This window comes from Mustelus asterias, chromosome 6, assembly GCF_964213995.1.
Source record: "Mustelus asterias chromosome 6, sMusAst1.hap1.1, whole genome shotgun sequence".
Classification (NCBI taxonomy): domain Eukaryota; kingdom Metazoa; phylum Chordata; class Chondrichthyes; order Carcharhiniformes; family Triakidae; genus Mustelus; species Mustelus asterias.
Window position 1 is genome coordinate 118,653,349 of NC_135806.1, and position 21,207 is coordinate 118,674,555.

General features: G+C 43.7%; 1 protein-coding gene across 1 annotated transcript in view; it reads left to right on the plus strand.

The window, feature by feature from the left end:
* Positions 1 to 21,207, plus strand: part of LOC144495222 (ufm1-specific protease 2-like) — a 76,265-nt gene that overhangs the window by 36,044 nt on the left and 19,014 nt on the right. Inside the window, exons 6-10 of the mRNA XM_078215290.1 lie at positions 4,913 to 5,070; positions 10,699 to 10,891; positions 16,911 to 17,054; positions 17,228 to 17,383; positions 18,936 to 19,057. Coding sequence (XP_078071416.1) covers positions 4,913 to 5,070; positions 10,699 to 10,891; positions 16,911 to 17,054; positions 17,228 to 17,383; positions 18,936 to 19,057 — 773 coding nt within the window. The remainder of the gene's footprint in view (positions 1 to 4,912; positions 5,071 to 10,698; positions 10,892 to 16,910; positions 17,055 to 17,227; positions 17,384 to 18,935; positions 19,058 to 21,207) is intronic.

Genomic DNA, 21,207 nt, shown 5'->3' on the forward strand with positions numbered 1-21,207 from the left:
GAAGAATCCAAAACAGAAAATGCTGGAAAATCTCAGCAGATCTGACAGCATCTGTAGAGAGAGAATTGTGCCAATGTTTCGAGTCTGGATGACCCTTTTGATAGAGGATCAGCCATGATCATATTGAATGATGAAGTTGGCTCAAGGGAGCTGCATGACCTACTCCTGCTTCTATTTTATACATTTCTATATGTTGAAAGGTTGTCGGGATCTTCCTTATTTAGAGTCAAAGAGCATGGAAACAGGCCCTTTGGCTCAACTTGCTGCTCTTTTTTTTAACCACTAAGCTAGTGGTTAACCACTAAGCTAGTCCCAATTTCCCACGGCAGCTACAACTCCCACCAACTTTTACAGATGCACCATAGAAAGCATTCTTTCTGGTTGTATCACAGCTTGGTATGGCTCCTGCTCTGCCCAAGACTGCAAGAACTACAAAAGGTCGTGAATGTAGCCCAATCCATCATGGAAACTAGCCTCCCATCCATTGACTCTGTCTACACTTCCCCCTGCCTCGGCAAAGCAGCCAGCATAATTAAGGACCCCACGCACTCCGGACATTCTCTCTTCCACCTTCTTCCTTCAGGAAAAAGATACAAAAGTCTGAGGTCGCGTACCAACTGACTCAAGAACAGCTTCTTCCCTGCTGCTGTCAGACTTTTGAATGGACTTACCTTGCATTAAGTTGATCTTTCTCTACACCCTAGCTATGACTATAACACTACATTCTGCACTCTCTCGTTTCCTTCTCTATGAACGGCATGTTTTGTCCGTATAGCGTGCAAGAAACAATAATTTTCTCTGTATGTTAATACATGTGACAATAATAAATCAAATCAAAATCAAACGTTTGGTCCATATCCCTCTATACCCACCTTACCCTTGTAAATGCTTTTTAAAAGACAAAGTTGTACCAGCCTCTACTACTACCTCTGGCAGCTTGTTTCAGATACTCGCCAACCTCTATGTGAAAAAACTGCCCCTCTGGACCCTTTTGTATCTCTCCCCTCTCACCTTAAACTATGCCCTCTAGTTTTAAACTCCCCTACCTTTGGGAAAAGATGTTGACTATCGAGCAGATCTATGCCCCTCATTATTTTCTAGACCTCTATAAGATTACCTCTAAGCCTCCTATGCTCCAGGGGAAAAAAGTCCCAGCCTCTCCTTATAACTCAAAGCATCAAGCCCTGGTAGCATCCTAGTAAATCTTTTCTGCATTCTTTCTAGTTTAATAATATCTTTTATATAATTGGGTGACCAGAACTGTACAGAGTAGTCCAAGTGTGGCTTTACCAATGTCTTGTACAACTTCAACAAGACGTCCCAACTCCTATATTCAATGTTCTGACCAATGAAACCAAGCATGCCAAATGTCTTCTTCACCACTTTGTCCACCTGCGACTCCACTTTCAAGGAGCTATGAACCTGTACCCATAGATCTCTTTGTTTTATAACTTTCCCCAACACCCTACCATTAACTGAGTAAGTCCTGCCCTGGTTCGATCTACCAAATGCATCACCTCGCATTTATCTGAATTAAACTCCATCTGCCATTCATCGGCCCATTGGTCCAATTGATCAAAATCCTGTTGCAATCTTTGATAACCTTCTTCACTGTCCACTATGCCACCAATGTTGGTGTCATCTGCAAACTTACTAACCATGCCTCCTAACTTCTCATCCAAATCATTAATATAAATGACAAATAACAGTGGATCCAGCACCGAAGCCTGAGGCACACCGCTGATTACAGGTCTCCAGTTTGAAAAACAACTCTCTACAATCACCCTCTGTCTTCTGTCATCAAGCCAATTTTGTATCCATTTAGCTACCTCACCCTGGGTCCCATGAGGTTTAACCTTATACAACAACCTACCATGCAGTACCTTGTCAAAAGCCTTGCTAAAGTCCATGTAGACAACATCAACTGCATTGCCCTCATCTACCTCCTTGGTTACCCCTTCAAAAAACTCAATCAAATTCGTGAGACATGCTTTTCCACTCACAAAGCCTTGCTGACTGTCCCTAATCAGTCCTTGCCTCTCTAAATGTCTCTCAGAATACCTTCTAACAACTTACCCACTACAGATGTTAGGTTCACCGGCCTGTAGTTCCCAGGCTTTTCCCTGCAGCCCTTCTTAAACAAATACACAATATTTTCCACCCTCCAATCTTCAGGCACCTCACCTGTGGCTGTCGATGATTCAAATATCTCGGCTAGGGGACCCACAGCTTCCTCCCTAGCCTCCCACAACATCCTGGGATACACTTCATCAGGTCTCGGGGATTTATCTACTTTGATGCATTTTAAGACTTCCAGCACCTTCTTCTCTATAATGTGTACATTCCTCAAGACATCATTATTTATTTCCCCAAGTTCCCTAACATCCATGCCTTTCTCAGCAATAAATACCGATGAGAAATATTCATTTAGGATCTCACCCATCTCTTCTGGATCCGCACATAGATGACCTTGCTGATCCTTAAGAGGCCCTACTGTTTCCCTAGTTACTCTTTTGCTCTTTATGTGTTCTGTAGAAGCTCTTTGGATTCTCCTTTGCCTCATCTGCAAAAGCAATCTCGTGTCCCTTTTTGCCTCCTGATTTCTCTCTTAACTCTATTCCGACATATACTCTTCAAGGGATCCACTTGATCCCAGCTGCCTATACATGTCATGTGCCTCCTTCTTCTTCTTGGCCAGCGCCTCAACATCCCGAGTCATCCAGGGTTCCCTATTTCTACCAGCCTTGCCCTTCACTCTAAAAGGAATGTGTTTACCCCAAAATCTTGGTTAACACTCTTTTGAAAGCCTCCCACTTACCATCCGTCCCTTTGCCTGCCAACAGACTCCTCCAATCAACTTTTGAAAGTTCCTGTCTAATACATCAAAATTGGCCTTGCTCCACATACTGAATGAGAAATTCCTCCTGAATGCACTCAACAAATTTCTCTCCATCCAAGCCTCTAATACTATGGCTGTCCCAGTAAATGTTGAGAAAATTAAATGCCCCTACTATTACTACCCTATTTTTCTTGGAGCTATGTGTAATCTACTTACATATTTGCTCCTCAATTTCCCACTATTTGGGGGCCTATAGTACAATCCTATCAAAATGATTTCCCCCTCAGTTTTACCCAAAACTCAGTAGGCGAACCCTCAGAAATATCCTCTCGGTACTGCCGTGATGTTTTCCCTAATCAAAAGTGCAACTCCCACTTCTCTCTTACCTCCTGTTCTATCTTTCCTAAAGCATCTGTACCCTGGAACGTTGAGCTGCCAATCCTGTCCCTCCCTTAGCCATGTTTCAGTAATAGCTATAATATCCCAGTCTCATGTACCCATCCATGCCCCTGAGTTCATCTGCCTTGTCCATCAGGCCTCTTGCATTGAAATAAATGCAGTTTAATCTAGACTTCCCTTGGTGAAGAATTGGAAAGATTGTTTTGGATTGCATATTAATAATGATAAATCTGATTTATGGTTTATTATTTTCCTACTTCTCTCCTTCTCAATTCATAAAGTCAATCTTCCTCACTTGCCTGGAGTTCCCAATGATTCTATTTTCCCTCTTGACCGCCATTTTATTTTGAGAATGTTCTACTCCTTCCCCTATTCTCCCTCCTGCCAGTTCACAGAGCGAATCCTGGTGATTTGCCCCTCATCATTGCTCCTGATGCTACCATTCCAGGGAATATATCCCCTGTGCTGTGGATGAGAGTTCCCAATTTACACAACATTCTCAGTAGATAACAATGGCGATAACAATGTGAGTCTAACCCAAAGCCAGCAGACCTCAGTAAACCACCCCACCAGGTGGGAAGTCATTGAATTAAGTTACTTGTTTTCAGAATTTCCCGAGAATTGTGTTCTGTGGGTGCTTTTCAATGAATTTTACAACTTGTCCTGGAAACCTAGCTTGTTTGGCATATTTTGCTTTCTCTCTTCCTTCTTTATCAGTTGTTTTATAATGGAGCCCCACAGGGGATAGCCAGCAACATTACAGAGTATCATTAGAGCAAGAGAAGCTGACCTTATGTGACTTCCAGTGGAGAGCAATTCAGATTTGTAAGAAAGAGCAAACAGAGTTCAGTAAATATGGCTTTTCAGCATTCGCTCATATTAACATATTGGTCCCCTTATTTGCGGAAGGATATATTGGCCTTGGAGGGAGTGCAGAGAAGGTTCACCAGGTTGATACCAGAGATGAGGGGTGTTGATTATGAGGAGAGACTGAGCAGATTGGGTTTGTACTCATTGGAATTTAGAAGGCTGAGGGAGGATCTTATAGAGACCTATAAGATAATGAAGGGGCTGGATAGGGTAGAGGTGGAGAGATTCTTTCCACTTAGAAAGGAAGCTAGAACTAGAGGGCACAGCATCAAAATAAAGGGGGGTCAGTTTAGGACAGAGTTGAGGAGGAACTTCTTCACTCAGAGGGTGGTGAATCTCTGGAATTCTCTGCCCACTGAAGTGGTGGAGGCAACCTCGTTGAATATGTTTAAATCATGGATAGATGGATTCCTGATCGGTAAGGGAATTAGGGGTTATGGGGATCAGGCGGGTAAGTGGAACTGATCCACTTCAGATCAGCCATGATCTTATTGAATGGCGGGGCAGGCTCGAGGGGCTAGATGGCCTACTCCTGCTCCTATTTCTTATGTTCTTATGTTCTTAACATGAATATTGTTTCCTCAGGACTCAATGGTAAAACTTCAATGATATCTTTTCTCTTACCTAATATGTGAAGTTGGTGCCTCGAATTCTGGCGGGAAGTGTGTTGCCTGCCATATTGGTAAAGGAGATAATGTGTGAGCACACCAGCAACACTCTATTCCTGGGCCTCGTGTTTTATTGCTCTGTCAACTGTCCAGACCTTATAACCTAATTCTAGAATTACATGTTTTTAACTTTCAGAAAGTAATAAACCTGCAGATTATGTTTGAGGTGAAAAGTCCTGATTTCAGTAAACCAGGAGTAATTATCCAGCACAATGACATGTCACGAGTCCACTTCAAGCTGACTCTCCCTATCGATGTGGTAGTATTTGCAAATCCCAACGAACCATGGGGAAAGTATGTATTCTCCTAAGTATTGAATGATTTCTAAATTAATTTAGTACATTAAAAGTGCAACCATGTAGTCCAGGTTCAGTTTAACATAGTGCCCCATGGTATCTTAAGCTAAATATTTGCTGACTCGAGTTGTTTGGTATTTTTATGAGACACTTGCTGGAAACTCTGCATCTTCTCTACCTCCCTTTTCCCCTACCTTATTTTCTCTGAAGATTTTATATCCCTGTGTGGTGGACCTCAGTTGTGCCTTTGTCCTATATGGACCACCGTTGTGTGTTTGTCATGCCTGGACACATCCCCTCCCAGTTCGGTTCCTCCCCTCGGCATCTAGTATAAAGGTGGCTGTCTCCTCCCCCTTGTTCAGTCCAGGTTGGTTATTTGTTGGGATGTGCTCCTGATTCTGTTGTGAATAAAAGCCTACATTTGTATTGGCACACAGGTAGTCTTTCGCCTTATTGTTAGCGCATCACCTTGACCATTTAATCACCCACTTTTAAGCCAAGTTACCATTATTGCCACTGTATCATATCTCCACATGACTATTTGCACTAATGGCACACAAACCTTATTCACCACACTTGGCATTTGGTATTGTAGAATCATGGACTTATAGAATGTTTATGGTACAGAAAGAGACCACCTGGCCCATCATGTCTGCGATGGCCAAGAAATATGCCACCCAGCCTAATCCCACTTTCCAGCATTCAGGCTATAGCCCTGCAAGTTATGGGTCTTCAGGTGCATATCCAGCCACTTTAAATGAGTTGAGGATTTCTGCCTCTCCTACGCTTTCATGCAGTGACTTCCAGACCCCTACAACCCTCTTGGTTAAAAGATTGATCCTTATCTCCCCTCTAATCTTTCTAACAATCATTTAAAATCCATGCCCCCTAGCCACTGAACTCTCTGCTAAAGTAATTAGGCCCTTCCCATCCACTGTATGTAGTCCCCTCAGAATTGTGTACATCTCAATCAAATCTCTCCTCAACTTTCATTCTTCCAAGGAGAAAAAAACACAGCTTATCCAATCGTTCCTCATAGTTGCAATTTTCCAGTCCTGACAAACATCCTCGTAAATTTCCTCTATACACTCTCTACTGCAATGTAATGAGGTGACCAGACTGTACACAGTACTCAAGTTGTGGCTAACTAATGTTTTATATAGTTCCAACATTATCTCCATGCTCTTACATTCTATGCCTCAGCTAATAAACAAAGTGATTCTATATGCCTTCTTAACCACCTTATCGACTCATCCTGCTACCTTCAAGGATCTGAAGACATTTACTCCCCGCTCCCTTACTTCCTCTGCACCCCCACAATATCCTCCCATTTGCTGTGAATTAATTTGCCTTGTTTGACATTCCCAAACGCATCACCTCACATTTCTCTGGGTTGAATTCCATTTGCTACTTTCCTGCCTACTTGACCAGTCCATTGATATCTTCCTGCAGTCTGCAGCGATCCTCTTCGATATCAACCACATAGCTGACTTTTGTGTTGTCCACAAACATCTTGATCATTCCTCCTCCATTTACATTCAAATGATTAATAGATATCACAAAAAGCAGAGGACCTAGTACTGAGCCCTTTAGAACCCCACTGGAAACAACCTTTCAGAGTCAAGAACACCCATCAACAATTACTCTCTGTTTCCTGCCACTGAGCTAATTTTATATCCAGCTTGCTGAACCTATGGGTTTTTTTAACCAGACCTTCAGAAACTGCTAAAATCCATACAGACCATATCGACTACACTACCCTCATCAATCCTCCTTGCTACTTCCTCAAAACATTCAATTAAATTAGTCAACACAACCTTCCCATAGCAAATCTATGCTGACTGTCCTTGATTAATCCATGCCTTTCTAAGGGACAGCTTTCCTGTTCCTCAGAATTGATTCCAATAATTTTCTGCTACCAGGGTCAGACTGATTGGCCTGTCATTTTTTCAGTCTATCCTTTGCTCCTTTTTTAAACAAACATAAAATGTTAGCAGACCTCCGTGTATCCAGCAAGCATTGGAAAATAATGGCCAGGCCTTCCACGATTTCCTCCCTGGTTTTTTTATCTGCATAATCCCCACAATGCAGAAAGAGGCCCATCGAGTCTGCACCTACCCTCCAAAAAAATCAACTCCATCCAGGCCCTCCCCTCTGCCCTAAACCCATAACCCTGCATATTTACCATGACTAATCCATCTACCCTACTCACCCTTGGACAAGTAAGGGGCAATTTAGCATGGCCAATCTACCTAACCTGCACATCTTTGGACTGTGGGAGAAAACCAATGCACCCGGACGAAATCCACGCAGACACTGGGAGAACTCCACACAGTCACCCAAGGCCGGAATCAAACCCGGGCCTCTGGTGCTGTGAGGCAGCAGTGCTAGTCACTGTGCTGCCCAGAATTGCAATAGCCTGTGGTGTATTTCATCCAGCCCTCGTGATTTATTCACTTTCAAGAATGCTAATCCCATAAATATTTCCTCTCTCCTTGTGTTCATCACATTCAATACTTCTCAATCCGAAAGACGTGCTGGTTAGGTGCATTGGCCATGTTAAATTCTCTCTCAGTGTACCTGAACAGGTGTCGGAGTGTGGCAACTAGGGGATTTTCACAGTAACTTCATTGCAGTGTTAATGTAAGCCTAGATTGTAACTAATAAATAAACTTTTCCTTCTCTTTGTGAACACAGTTGAGATTTTGATGCAAGAGCTCTGTCCTGCACTGGTGGAGAGCATAAGCTCCACGGCGCAGGACTTGCACTCCATGGCGCAGGACATGAACTCCATGGTGCAGGCACTTGTGGGCATCCATGAGTTCCAAAGACAGAGAACAGCGGTGCTTGACCTCACTCCAGCTGTCCCTCTATCCCAAGAAGGAAGCCACGGGCCCTCAAGCACCATAGGGAGGAAGAGAAGATGGTGCATAGCCCGGCATCATCTACCCAAGAGAATCGAGGGGTGTCCAGCCCACTTGGTTCCTCTCTTCCTGTGACCGAATCAACTCTCACCCTGAAAGCCTAGGAGAGTGGCATTGCCACACAACAGCACCTCAAATGCAGGCCGTGGTGCTCCAGGTCTCATCCATCCAGAGGACAAGGTCATCACAGACAACAGAGTATGGCGGAGAGCTGGCTGCCTCTACCTGTACTGTGGATCCTGGGGATGCACCACGACATAGCAGCAGGGTTAGAAATGTTCAGCAAGTCTAGTTGCACAGCATGGGCACAGGTTTTCGGCACTTATAGATATTGACCACTTATGTAAGTAAACACTCACCTCTGTAAATAAACTCTCACTTATTGCACCGGCTCATGGCTCCCTGTCTCATGAGATATCTTCCTGCAATGCCACTGAGGCAACTGTGTTCATGTTCTGCAGAAAGACTAAATGTTCAGTCCAGAGCCTCCTCCATCTGCTCTCTGCAAGATTGCCAGCACATTGGCATCCCCTCACATTAGTCATGCTTGTTTCTCCTTGGTTAGGAGAATGTTCCCCACAATGTCCAGGCCACCATAATTCAACCCAGTCATTGTCAAAGTGAGCTCCCTGCACATGTAACCCAGAGGCTAGACCCTTATGGAAAGTGTGCATCTGCCTCTGGTGATACAGAACCTCAGGGGCACACGTAACTATGGAAGAGCTTACATCACTGAAACTTTCAGTGTGACATAACCCTAATGTAACACTGATACTGAAAGCAAGTGAGCTAAATTCGAGCAGACAAGAGTCAGATGTTCACAGTAGCTCTTGGAGGAATGATGCACTGTCCCCGCTGCAAGTCATCCTCTTCCTCTTGCAATGCTGGGACTGAAGGCAACCACTCCCACCCCATGACACAAGCTTCATCAGTGAGGCTGTACACTGTCAGAAGTCAGACGAGAGAGCACTGCACATGGAAGGGATTTCAGGATTGTGGGATGATATCATTGGCCTGAAACATCACCATTCATGAATCTGGCAGACAAGAGTGTGTCCTGAACTCTTCTGCCCCTGCCACTGCCTAATGGCCAACCTCATTGTCCTCCAGACCCTCCCTTGCCTCATCCACCTCAATGTCCTCTTCATCAGAGGAAACATGCCACTCCTCCATTTCTCCATCAGGTAGCTCCTCACCCTGTTGAAGCACCAGGTTGTAAAAGGCACAGCAGATGGTAACGATACCCTCTGTGGACTATACTGCAGGGCTATACCATATCGGTCCAGCCACTGGAAGCTCATCTTCAGCATTCCTATGGTCTGCTCCACCAGAGTGTAAATAGCAGCACGAGCCTCTGTATCTGGTCTCAGCTGCACTCTGTGGCCTCCACACAGGTGTCATCAGCCACATTCTCAGGGGTATCCTTTGTCTCCAAGGTGCCAACCCTATAGCCACTGAGGTGCCTCAAAAACCATCAGGAATCTGAGACCTGCTGAGGATGTGTATATTACACATATTACACCACCCCCCACCCGGAAACCTAGCACGCACCTGGAGGATATGCTTTGTGTGGTCGCAGACTGGCTGAATATTTAAGCAGTAGAAGACCTTGCGATTGATAAACTGAACTCCTTGATGCCATGAGGAATGGAGAGCCAGATGAGGGCAGTCAATGGCACCCTGCACTTGTTGGAAGCCTGCTATTTGGGCGAAACCTGTAACTCTAGCACTATTCCTGGTCAAAATAGATGTAGTTCTGAGCCCTTGTGAAGAGTGCATCTGTCACCTCCTTGATGCATTTATGAACAGAAGCTTGAAAGATGGAGCAAAGGTCACTCATGGAGCCCTGAACGAAACCAATAAAAGTTGGGGGTGGCTTTCAAAATCACAGGCAGCAGATGCCCTCCAAGTCTATGCAGCGCCAACCCCTGATGAGGGTTGCATGAGTGAGCCACCATGTCCCTGGAATGGTGAAGTCTTTGCCAACACAGGTTGTTGTTTATCTCTAGGAAGGTCTGTAGACCCTCGGCCATTGAAGCCACCTCTAAATGACTGCTTTCTGCGATCCATCTTATGGCAGTCGAGCAGGTCCCCTCCCTGCTCATGATTTTGCTCCTGTCTTGGGACAACCGGACACTTCCGTTGATATCTTCTCTCTTCTCAATGCGCCAGCAGAATGATAGCAGGTCACAAGCTCCAACTCTTTCTCAAGCTAATCTTAATAGTGGAACCACATTAGCTGTTCTCCAGTCCTCTGGCACCTCTCTTGTGATGTGGAGATGCCGGTGTTGGACTGGGGTAAACACAGTAAGAAGTCTCACAACACCATGAAAAGTGGAGATAATAAGTAGCTCCATCAAGGTATTTACTGTAGATCTTAAATCAAAATTCCAATTTCAATGACATTCTGGCACCTGATATTTAGCAGTGGGCTAGAATTGTGAAATTTGAATAGGATTGAATTTGGAAGTAAAATGAGGAAAACATATCATAAATTCCATATTTATTGAGTGGAAAAGTGTTTAATTTAAATTATTCTGCAATTATTTGGTGAGAACAGCATCAGCTGGTAGGGAAGCTAAATTACTCTACACGATTTTGTGTCTGAGTTAAAGTGAGTTTCTTTTCATTTTATGCTATGTATCAAATGATGCTGTTTAGAATATGTCTTTAATTGTAACTTAAAATGATGTTTTGTACAGGCTACAGGATTTGTTTGTGGAAGCAGTTACTGCACAGCTATCTGCAATGGACAAATGCATTCAGCGATATACAACTGGAAAAACTGTCCCAATACCGCAAGCATACCACTTTGAATTGCCAAAGAAAACTACTCTCACTACAGTAATATACCCTGCTGGAATCAGTGATCAAACTCTGGAACCTCAACGAAAAGTATGGTTGGAGCCCAGGTCACTTTTTCATTCATACAATCTGTCCATGAATGACTAAATGTTTAAAGTAGCAATTATTTTGTCAATATTAGACTGACGATGATTTTTTATAAAAATCAACCAATGCCAACCTGTCATTTCACAATTTCCAAACTTCTTGGTTATTACTAAAAAAATATGATTTAGCATAATGATCTCTCCCAAAATAAATGCCATTGGACCAAGGTAACGAATAGTAACATAATATGTGTGCCCAATATTCTATTAAATTCTTGAAAGCAGTGAAAATTCTTGTTTCTGTATGACCATAAATCACTTTCCTAATTATTTCCACCTATCTTTCCCTCTCTCTTACACTTCACATACTATGGATTGGTCATCTATTTAAGAAAGAGTTCACAAGACATTTTAAAGAAGATCCACTTCACCTACAGTACTTGCATTAGATTTCAATTCCCCAGTAGCCAGCTTCAGTTTTTCTGTCCTGCCAATGACTGTGAGTAATTGTCCTGTTTAGAGAGAAGAGGGCAATATGTTGGCTGCAAGTTGATATAGAGTCATAGAGGTTTACAGCATGGAAACAGGCCCTTTTGTCCAACTTGCCTATGCCGCCCATTTTTTTAACCCCTAAGCTATTCCCAATTGCCCGTGTTTGGCCCATATTCCTCTATACCCATCTTACCATATAACTGTCTAAACGCTTTTTAAAAGACAAAATTGTACCCGCCTCTACCACTACCTCTGGCAGCTTGTTCCAGATACTCACCACCTTCTGTGTGAAAAAACTGCCCCTCTGGACCCTTTTGTATCTCTCCCCTCTCACCTTAAACCTATGCCCTCTAGTTTTAGACTCCCCTACCTTTGGGAAAAGACATTGACCAGCTAGCCGATCTATGCTCCTCATTATTTAATAGAACATAGAACATAGAACATAGAACATTACAGCGCAGAACAGGCCCTTCGGCCCACGATGTTGCACCGACCAGTTAAAAAAAAACTGTGACCCTCCAACCTAAACCAATTTCTTTTCGTCCATGAACCTATCTACGGATCTCTTAAACGCCCCCAAACTAGGCGCATTTACTACTGATGCTGGCAGGGCATTCCAATCCCTCACCACCCTCTGGGTAAAGAACCTACCCCTGACATCGGTTCTATAACTACCCCCCCTCAATTTAAAGCCATGCCCCCTCGTGCTGGATTTCTCCATCAGAGGAAAAAGGCTATCACTATCCACCCTATCTAAACCTCTAATCATCTTATATGTTTCAATAAGATCCCCTCTTAGCCGCCGCCTTTCCAGCGAAAACAATCCCAAATCCCTCAGCCTCTCCTCATAGGATCTCCCCTCCATACCAGGCAACATCCTGGTAAACCTCCTCTGCACCCTCTCCAAAGCCTCCACATCCTTCCTGTAATGTGGGGACCAGAACTGCACACAGTACTCCAAGTGCGGCCGCACCAGAGTTGTGTACAGTTGCAACATAACGCTACGACTCCTAAATTCAATCCCCCTACCAATAAACGCCAAGACACCATATGCCTTCTTAACAACCTTATCTACTTGATTCCCAACTTTCAGGGATCTATGCACACATACACCTAGATCCCTCTGCTCCTCCACACTATTCAAAGTCCTCCCGTTAGCCCTATACTCAACACATCTGTTATTCCTACCAAAGTGAATTACCTCACACTTCTCCGCATTAAACTCCATCCGCCACCTCTCGGCCCAACTTTGCAACCTGTCTAAGTCTTCCTGCAAACTACGACACCCTTCCTCACTGTCTACCACACCACCGACTTTGGTGTCATCAGCAAATTTGCTAATCCACCCAACTATACCCTCATCCAGATCATTAATAAATATTACAAACAGCAGTGGCCCCAAAACAGATCCTTGAGGTACACCACTTGTAACCGCACTCCATGATGAATATTTACTATCAACCACCACCCTCTGTTTCCTATCCGCTAGCCAATTCCTGATCCAATTTCCTAGATCACCCCCAATCCCATACATCTGCATTTTCTGCAGAAGCCTACCATGGTGAACCTTATCAAACGCCTTACTAAAATCCATATATACCACGTCCACTGCCTTGCCCCCATCCACCTCCTTGGTCACTTTCTCAAAAAACTCAATAAGGTTAGTAAGGCACGACCTACCTGCCACAAAACCATGCTGACTATCACCTATCAATTCATTACTCTCCAAATAACTATAAATCCTATCCCTTATAATTTTTTCCAACATCTTGCCGACAACAGAAGTGAGACTCACCGGTCTATAATTCCCGGGGAAGTCTCTGTTCCCCTTCTTAAACAATGGGACAACATTCGCTAACCTCCTAATGGGACAACATTCGCCAACCTAATAGACCTTTATAAGATCACCCCTAAGCCTCTTACGCTCCAGAAAAAAAAGTCCCAGTCCATCCAGCCTCTCCTTATAACTCAAACCATCAAGTCCCGGTTGCATCCTCGTAAATCTTTTCTGCACTCTCTCTAGTTTAATAATACCCTCTTTATAATAGGGTGACCAGAGCTGTACACAGTATTCCAAGTGCAGCCTTGTACAACTTCAACAAGACGTCCCAATTCTTGTCTTAAATGTTCTGACCAATGAGACCAAGCATGCCGAATGCCTTCTTCACCACTCTGTCCATCTGTGACTCCACTTTCAAGGAGCTATGAACCTGAACCCCTAGATCTCTTTGTTCTGTAACTCTCCCCAAGGCCCTACCATTAACTGAGTAAGTCCTGCTCTGGTTCAATCTACCAAAATGCATCACCTCGCATTTATCTAAATTAAACTCCATCTGGCATTTGTCAGCCGACTGGCCCAATTGATCAAGATTCCGTTGCAATCCTAGATAACCTTCTTCACTGTCCACTATGCCACCAATCTCATCTGCAAACTTACTAACCATGCGTACTAAATTCGCAACCAAATCTTTCATATAAATGACAAATAACAATGGACCCAACACCAATCCCTGAAGCACACCGCTGGTCACAGGCCTCCAGTTTGAGAAACAACCCTCTACAACCACCAACTCTGTCTTCTGTCATCAAGCCAATTTTGTATCCATTTGGCTATCTGGATAGTGTGAAAATTAACCTTATGCAACAACCTATCGTGTGGTACCTTGTCAAAGGCCTTACTAAAATCCATGTAGACAACATCAACTGTACTGCCCTCATCTACCTTCTTGGTTACCCCTTCAAAAAACTCAATCAAATTTGTGAGACATTATTTTCCACTCACAAAGCCATGCTGACTGTCCCTAATCAGTCTTTGTGTCTCTAAATGCCTAAAGATTCTGTCTCTCAAAATACCTCCTAACAACTTACCTACTTCTGATGTGAGGCTCACCAGCCTGTAGTTCCCAGGCTTTTCCCTGCAACCCTCCTGAAACAAAGGCACAACATTTGCCACCCTCCAATCTTCAGGCACCTCACCTGTGACTTTCGATGATTCAAATATCTCTTCTAGGGGACCTGCAATTTCCTCCCTTGCCTCCCACAATGTCCAGGGATACACTTCATCAGGTCCTGGGGATTTATCTATCATGATGCACTTTAAAACTTCCAGCATCTCCTTTTCTGTTATATGTACACTCCTCAAGACATCACTATTTATTTCCCCAAGTTCCCTAACATCCATGCTTTTCTCAACAGTGAATATTGACAAGAAATATTCATTTAGGATCTCGCCCATCTCTTGTAGATGACCTAGTTAATCCTTAAGAGGCCCTACTGTCTCCCTAGTTAATCTTTTGCCCTTTATGTATTTGTAGAAGCTCTTTGGATACTCCTTTGCCTTACCTGTCAAAACAATATCATGTCCCCTTTTTGCCTTCCTAATTTCTCTCTTAACTCTACTCTGACACCCTCTATACACTCCAACGGATCCATTTGATCTCAGCTGTCTATGCATGTCATGTGCCTTTTTCTTCTTCTTGACCAGGGCCTCAATATCCCGAGTCATCCAGTCTTCCCTACTTCTTTCCGCCTTGCCCTTCACTCTAAGATGAATGTGCTTACCCTGAACCCTGGTTAACACACTTTTGAAAGCCTCCCACTTACCAGACGTCCCTTTGCCTTCCCACAGACTCCCCCAGTTAACTGTTGAAAGTTCCTGCCTGTTACCATCAAAATTGGCCTTGCCCCAATTTAGAATTATAACTTTTGGGCCAGACCTATCATTCTCAAAGCTATCTTAAAACTAATGGAATTATGGTCATTGGTCCCAAGTGATCCCTCACTAACACTTCTGTCACCTGCCCTTCCTTATTTCCCAAGAGGAGGTGACGTTTTGCCCCCTCCCTAGTCGGGCCATCCACATACTGAATGAGAAATTCCTCCTGAATACACTCAACAAATTTCTCTCCATCCAAGCCTCTAATACTATGGCTGTCCCAGTCAATGTTGGGAAAGTTAAAATCCACTACTATTACCACCCAATGTTTCTTGGAGCTATCTGTAATCTACTCACATATTTGCTCCTCAATTATTGAAAAGTATTGTTTCTTGCGCGCTATATAGACAAAGCATACTGTTCACAGAGAAGGAAATGAGAGAGTGCAGAATGTAGTGTTACAGTCATAGCTAGGGTATAGAGAAAGATCAACTTAATGCAAGGTAAATCCATTCAAAAGTCTGACAGCAGCAGGGAAGAAGCTGTTCTTGAGTCGGTCGGTACGTGACCTCAGACTTTTGTATCTTTTTCCCGATGGAAGAAGGTGGAAGAGAGAATGTCCGGGGTACATGGGGTCCTTAATTATGCTGGCTGCTTTGCTGAGGCAGCGGGAAGTGTAGACAGAGTCAATGGGTAGGTTGTAGCTATGACCAAACTAAGGAGGTCCACAATAAGTAAACTGATAATTGACCAGTTTACTTATTGAATTTCCCAGGGTATATAAGGTTAGATTATAGCAGCAAGTTCCATAAACCTGGTCCTTGAGTTTAGAAGCTCTCACAAAGATTATGGGGGTGATGTTTTCGGCTTGTTGAGTTCGGCTTTCGGCATGGCTAGTTGGTAAAATCGGGCGAGGGGCGGAAAATTGGGCTCACGCCTGGTTTCTAGCTTCTCGTGATGTTACCAGCACTAATTTGCCAGCCGTGAGTAGTGCCAAGGGGAGGGGCCTAAAGGGAGAGGTGGGGCCTGAAAAGAGTGGGACCTGAAAGGGTGGGGCCTGAAGAGCTGGGGCCTGAAGGGGTGGGCACATGGGGTAGTTCCGTAAAGGGGTTACTCTGCATGGGAGGGTGGGGATCGGCCAGGATGGTGATCAACTGGGGTGGTGGGATCGGGGGTGGCGACCAGCTGGTGTGGAGATTGGGGGAGCAATATCGGAGAGGGTCATGTCCCAGGGAGAATCAGGGTGCTGTGGGGGGGGTTGTCATCTCCCTGTGCACTGTGTACACTGTACACAGTGCACTGGGAGATCAGTGCGCCCGCACAATGACTCGAGCTGAGCCGCCAGCTTCCCAGCGTGAATAGGCTCCACCCACTCCACCTATTGACAAGAATCACATTTTATTTATTTTTCTTTTCTAAGTGCCGTACATTTGCGTCTGGAGTTTGCCTAAAAATGGACGCGGTTCTCTCCCGTTTTCATGCTCTATTGTGTGCTTTCTTACCCATAGAGTGATTTGCCCCAATTTAAATGAATCAAGCAGCAAGCTTCTATGAAGGTAAAAATAAAGAAAATTAATTATTAGCACCCACTAGCCTCAGATGTTTAAATACAATGGGGGTGATCTTACCAAAAAAATTCTCAGTCCAGAACGGACAGGTAAACAGGACAGTTTCAGATCCATTTTTTCAGTGAGGCCACAAGTCAAATTTTATGCACTCTGAGCAAAAACAAATCCCTAAATCTTATGGATTTTTGACCGAGGCTTTGACTGGAACTATTGATAGAGCTTGTAAGATAATATTTATTAAATGATGATTTAAGGATCTTATGAAGTCATCAGATTAAAAGTTCTGCTTTTTTTTTTGATGTGCCCAGGAGCTGCATGCTGAACATGGTCTTGGTAATAAACCCTTCTTTCGCCGCCCCATGACCTATTGTTTTCCATGTGATGAGAAGGAACCTAATCGTTTGAAAAATGTACATAAGTATATTCCTGCTCCGGACCCTGATGAGTTTAAGGTACAAATCTCAATTTACAATACTAAAGACTGTTTAAATGAAGCAAAATAACCAAATTAATAGAATTATTTGTCATTATAATTTTTAAAAATTTTGCAGAAGATACTAATTCTATTTTCAATTATATGCATTTTTGATCTTACAACAATTACATTTGATTTACTTTGGAGCAGGTTGCTCTAGTGCATGGATTCTATGTCTTTTATCACTGCTTGCAGCACGAGGAAGATGACAGTGATTGGGGTGCTCCATTCCGTTGTTTGCAAGTCGTCATCTCCTGGTTCAACTTTCAGGGGTACATTAACAAACCTGCACCTTTACTTGCAGATGTAAAGAATGTATGCTAATCCTTTTACATTAATTCTAATATTGTTTAAACTTCATCTGACCATATTTATGTAAATTATTGAAAAACACAATTTTCAATTTTTTAACTGTTTTGTTTAGTTATCATTTAACATAGCACAGCACTTGGTGAAAAATGTGAATTAAATCGCTTGTTTTGCTGGATATTTTAATAAAATTTGATAGAGAGGTGGAGGGAGAGCCTGTCAGGTTTTCAGCCATGACCCCACCCCTCGAATTACATTAACTACTCTAACACTGCATTTGCGGTGTTCAAACTGTTAGCATCTTGTAAGTCTCCATTTTGTTATAAACGGAGGCAGAACAATGTGGGGATGAAGAGACAAACTGCGACTCAGGTGTGGAAAAGAGTTGGAAGGCAAATTTGGATTGAGAGTTTTGGAATGCTGAGGCAGTTAAGAAACTGGGATACAGGGTGAGAGAGGGAGAAGGGAACGGAACTGGTGGTCAGGGAGAGGGTGACAGGTGACTGGAGGTTGAGGTAAGGGGGCTGAAGGGAGAAAGGAAATATGGCTTAAAATGGTTCGGGAATGGCTAGGGCTGGAGGGCAGGGGAGAGTGCAGTTCAGGTAATTGTTTAGAAGATTAGAAATGGGACCCAGGGGAGATAGAGAATCTTGAGCTATGCAGGTCAGGTACATAAAAATAGGTAAATGGATTTCTTGGGGGATGGAAAGAAAAAGAGGCAGAAATCAGGAGGTTGGGCAATTGGGGGGAAAGTACAGGATAGGGTGGGGTGAGTGTGGACCCACCATCTTCTGCAGAGTCAGAAGTAACAGCAGCAATGTGGAGAGTATAGGAGTGGAGCTGTGAGACCACCTACCAGTGAAGAGTTGAACAAAACCTGGAACCTCATCGTGAGTAAAAAGTGAAAGATTATTTTCATTTGTGGGCAAATGGGAACACTGTGATGGAGACTGAGAGTTCTTTGTGTTTTCAGGGAATATCACAAGCTCCAACACATGGAGAGTCGAGTATGCCCAGCAGTGCTGGAGTTGGGAGGAGCATTTCTCATCCACTGCCCACAGAAGGGGAAGCAATAAACGCTTTCTGTCAATGTTTCAGCAGCCTCCAGTAAATTCAATGTACAACCAGAAAAGTTTGTGCTTATCCCGCCCTTGGATGAGAAAACTGCAAAATCAAATTGATTGCCTGCCCATGTTACCCGTGCGCCAACCTAAAAATTGCACGGGCAACATAATATTCTGGTCGAGTGCAGTTTTAATTCCCCCACTGAGCACCCTAATTAACGACAGGCAACCGATCCGTGCTTGTGCCCACTGACCGAAATATCATGCCACTGCGCAATGATGTTGGGATGCATGCGCAATGTTCAGTGTAAAGTTCTGCTACAGATATCTGCTTTGAATGCATCAACATTCTAGTTTATAAATACTTTCCTACGGAATGAATTAAGTTCAAAGCAAGAGTGTGTGATGCATGTTTTCTGCTCATTTTTATTCTGCCACTTCCAAGAATTGTTACTTTGTAAGCTGTTTTCCTTTGGCATTTTCAGGAGTTGATGGCAATTAAAACTGCATTCATCCGTGTTGTGCTGGATAAAGAATGGCTTGACGTTGAAGGGATGGTGGCATTATTAAATTCTTACAATATTTCATCTACCGTCATTGATGACCAGTAAGAAAAACATAAAAGCAATATGATCATTATAAATTAAGCTTTGGTCTGTCTTTCACTGTAAGCCAGAGTGTGAATGGTTAGAACAGTTGAAGATTGTAGGGTACAGTTATGTGTTATAAACATATATATTTATTGTAAATTGGAGAGAAAAGATTTGTGCTGAACTTCAAGTGCCCCTTCATTTTAGTTTATTTTCTACAAAATCAAGAAAGTATCAGCACAAAAAAGACTCATTTAAAATTTGTGCCTGTGCCAGCTCTTCACCTTGAGCTGTCTTCTTTAATTCCACTTTCATGTCTTATTTCGTATTGCTGATTATATTTTCCCTTTGTGAGTGCTTGCCTAATTACTGTCTTTGATTGTAACACCATTTGAAGTGAAGCATTTCTAATCCTCTACATGAAAATGTTCTCCAAACCTCCCTTTTGTTCTTAAAGAGATATTCATCCATTCCTACCACATCTTTCCTACCAATTTACTAACTTTTGGAAACTATAGAGTCATATCTCTATAGTCGACCCCCTCAAAACCTTTCAGACTTTTAAAAACCTCACATTAGATTCTACTCCTTTTGTTTTCCTCTGTCATTGGGATGTGGGTAGCTGGCAGCTACTGCAGTACCAGCTGTGCCACGGGGAGTGAAGGCCACTCCCAATATTGCAGGAGGCCCATGAGAAACAGCAAGAGCCTTCAGTCTCGGATCTTGCTAGGTCCAGTCCGGCAAGCCCTGGCAAAGATGCACAGGAGATTCATGTTGCACAGGGTTGGTAGGAAAGGGTAGACATGGGAAGAGAAAACCTAGAGGCCCTGAAAAGAGGCAACACCACCCTCCCCAACTTTTTCACTGGCCAGCAACCCACAAGTACAAACTTACCAGATTGCACGTGCAATGCAAGCTTCTACCATTGTCTGTTAAATCTGAGCAGAGGTGGACAAGACACTTAAATGATCATTAATTGTCCACTTAAGGGTTTCCATTAACCCAAGGGTGGCCAAACTACCCAACACCTCCCCAACCACTTGTAAAATTGCAGTGGGCAGACAGGCCCATGGCAAGAACCATAGGAATGGCACACTGCCTTATTTTAGGGCTCAATCTGCCTTAAGAAGGAACAGCAATATATGTCCAAGTCAGGATGGTGTGTGATTGGGAAGGGAACTTGATAGTATTGGTGTTCTCAGTAGCAAGGCTAGCAATTATTGCCTATCCATTGTTGCCCTTGAGAAGATGATGCAAAGAACAAAGAAAATTACAGCACGGGAACAAGCCCTTCGGCCCTCCAAGCCTGCACCGACCATGCTGCCCGACTGAACCAAAACCCCCTACCCTTCCGGGGACCATATCCCTCTATTCATGTACTTGTCTGGACGCCTCTTAAAAGTCACTCTCGTATGTGCTTCCACTATCTCCCCCCGCAGCGAGTTCCAGGCACCCACCACCCTCTGTGTAAAAGACTTGCCTCGTACATCTCCTTTAAATCTATGCCCATCGTAATTGACTCTTCCACCCTGGGAAAAAGCTTCTGACTATCCACTCTGTCCATGCCCCTCATGATCTCGTAGACTTTTATCAGGTCACCTCTCAACCTCCATCGTTCCAGTGAAAACAAACCAAGTTTCTCCAACCTCTCCTCATAGTTAATGCCCTCCATACCAGGCAACATCCTGATAAATCTCTTCTGTACCCTCTCCAAAGCCTCCACATCCTTCTGGTAGTATGGCGACTAGAATTGAACATTATATTCCAAGTGCGGCCTAACTAAGGTTCTATAAAGCTGCAACATGACTTGCTAAACCATCTTAATCTACTTCTGATCAATGTGTTCTCACTGTACTGTCAGATATTAAGGGATGGATCTGAGGGTGGCCTCCACACATCCCAGCATTAATGTAAGGGGCGAGCCCACCTCCACTTGACCTTTAATTGGTATGAGGTGAGAATGCTGACCCTGTCCAGGAGGAAATCCCATCTCATAGATGTACAGGCAAAGGAGAGGCTGGCAACTCTGCAGTACCTGCTGTGCCACTGGGGAGCGAAGGCCACTCCCAATATTGCAGGAGGCCCATGAGAAACAGCAAGAGCCTTAAGTCTCGGATCTTGCTAGGTCCAATCCAGCAAGCCCTGGCAAGGATGCACGGGGGATTCA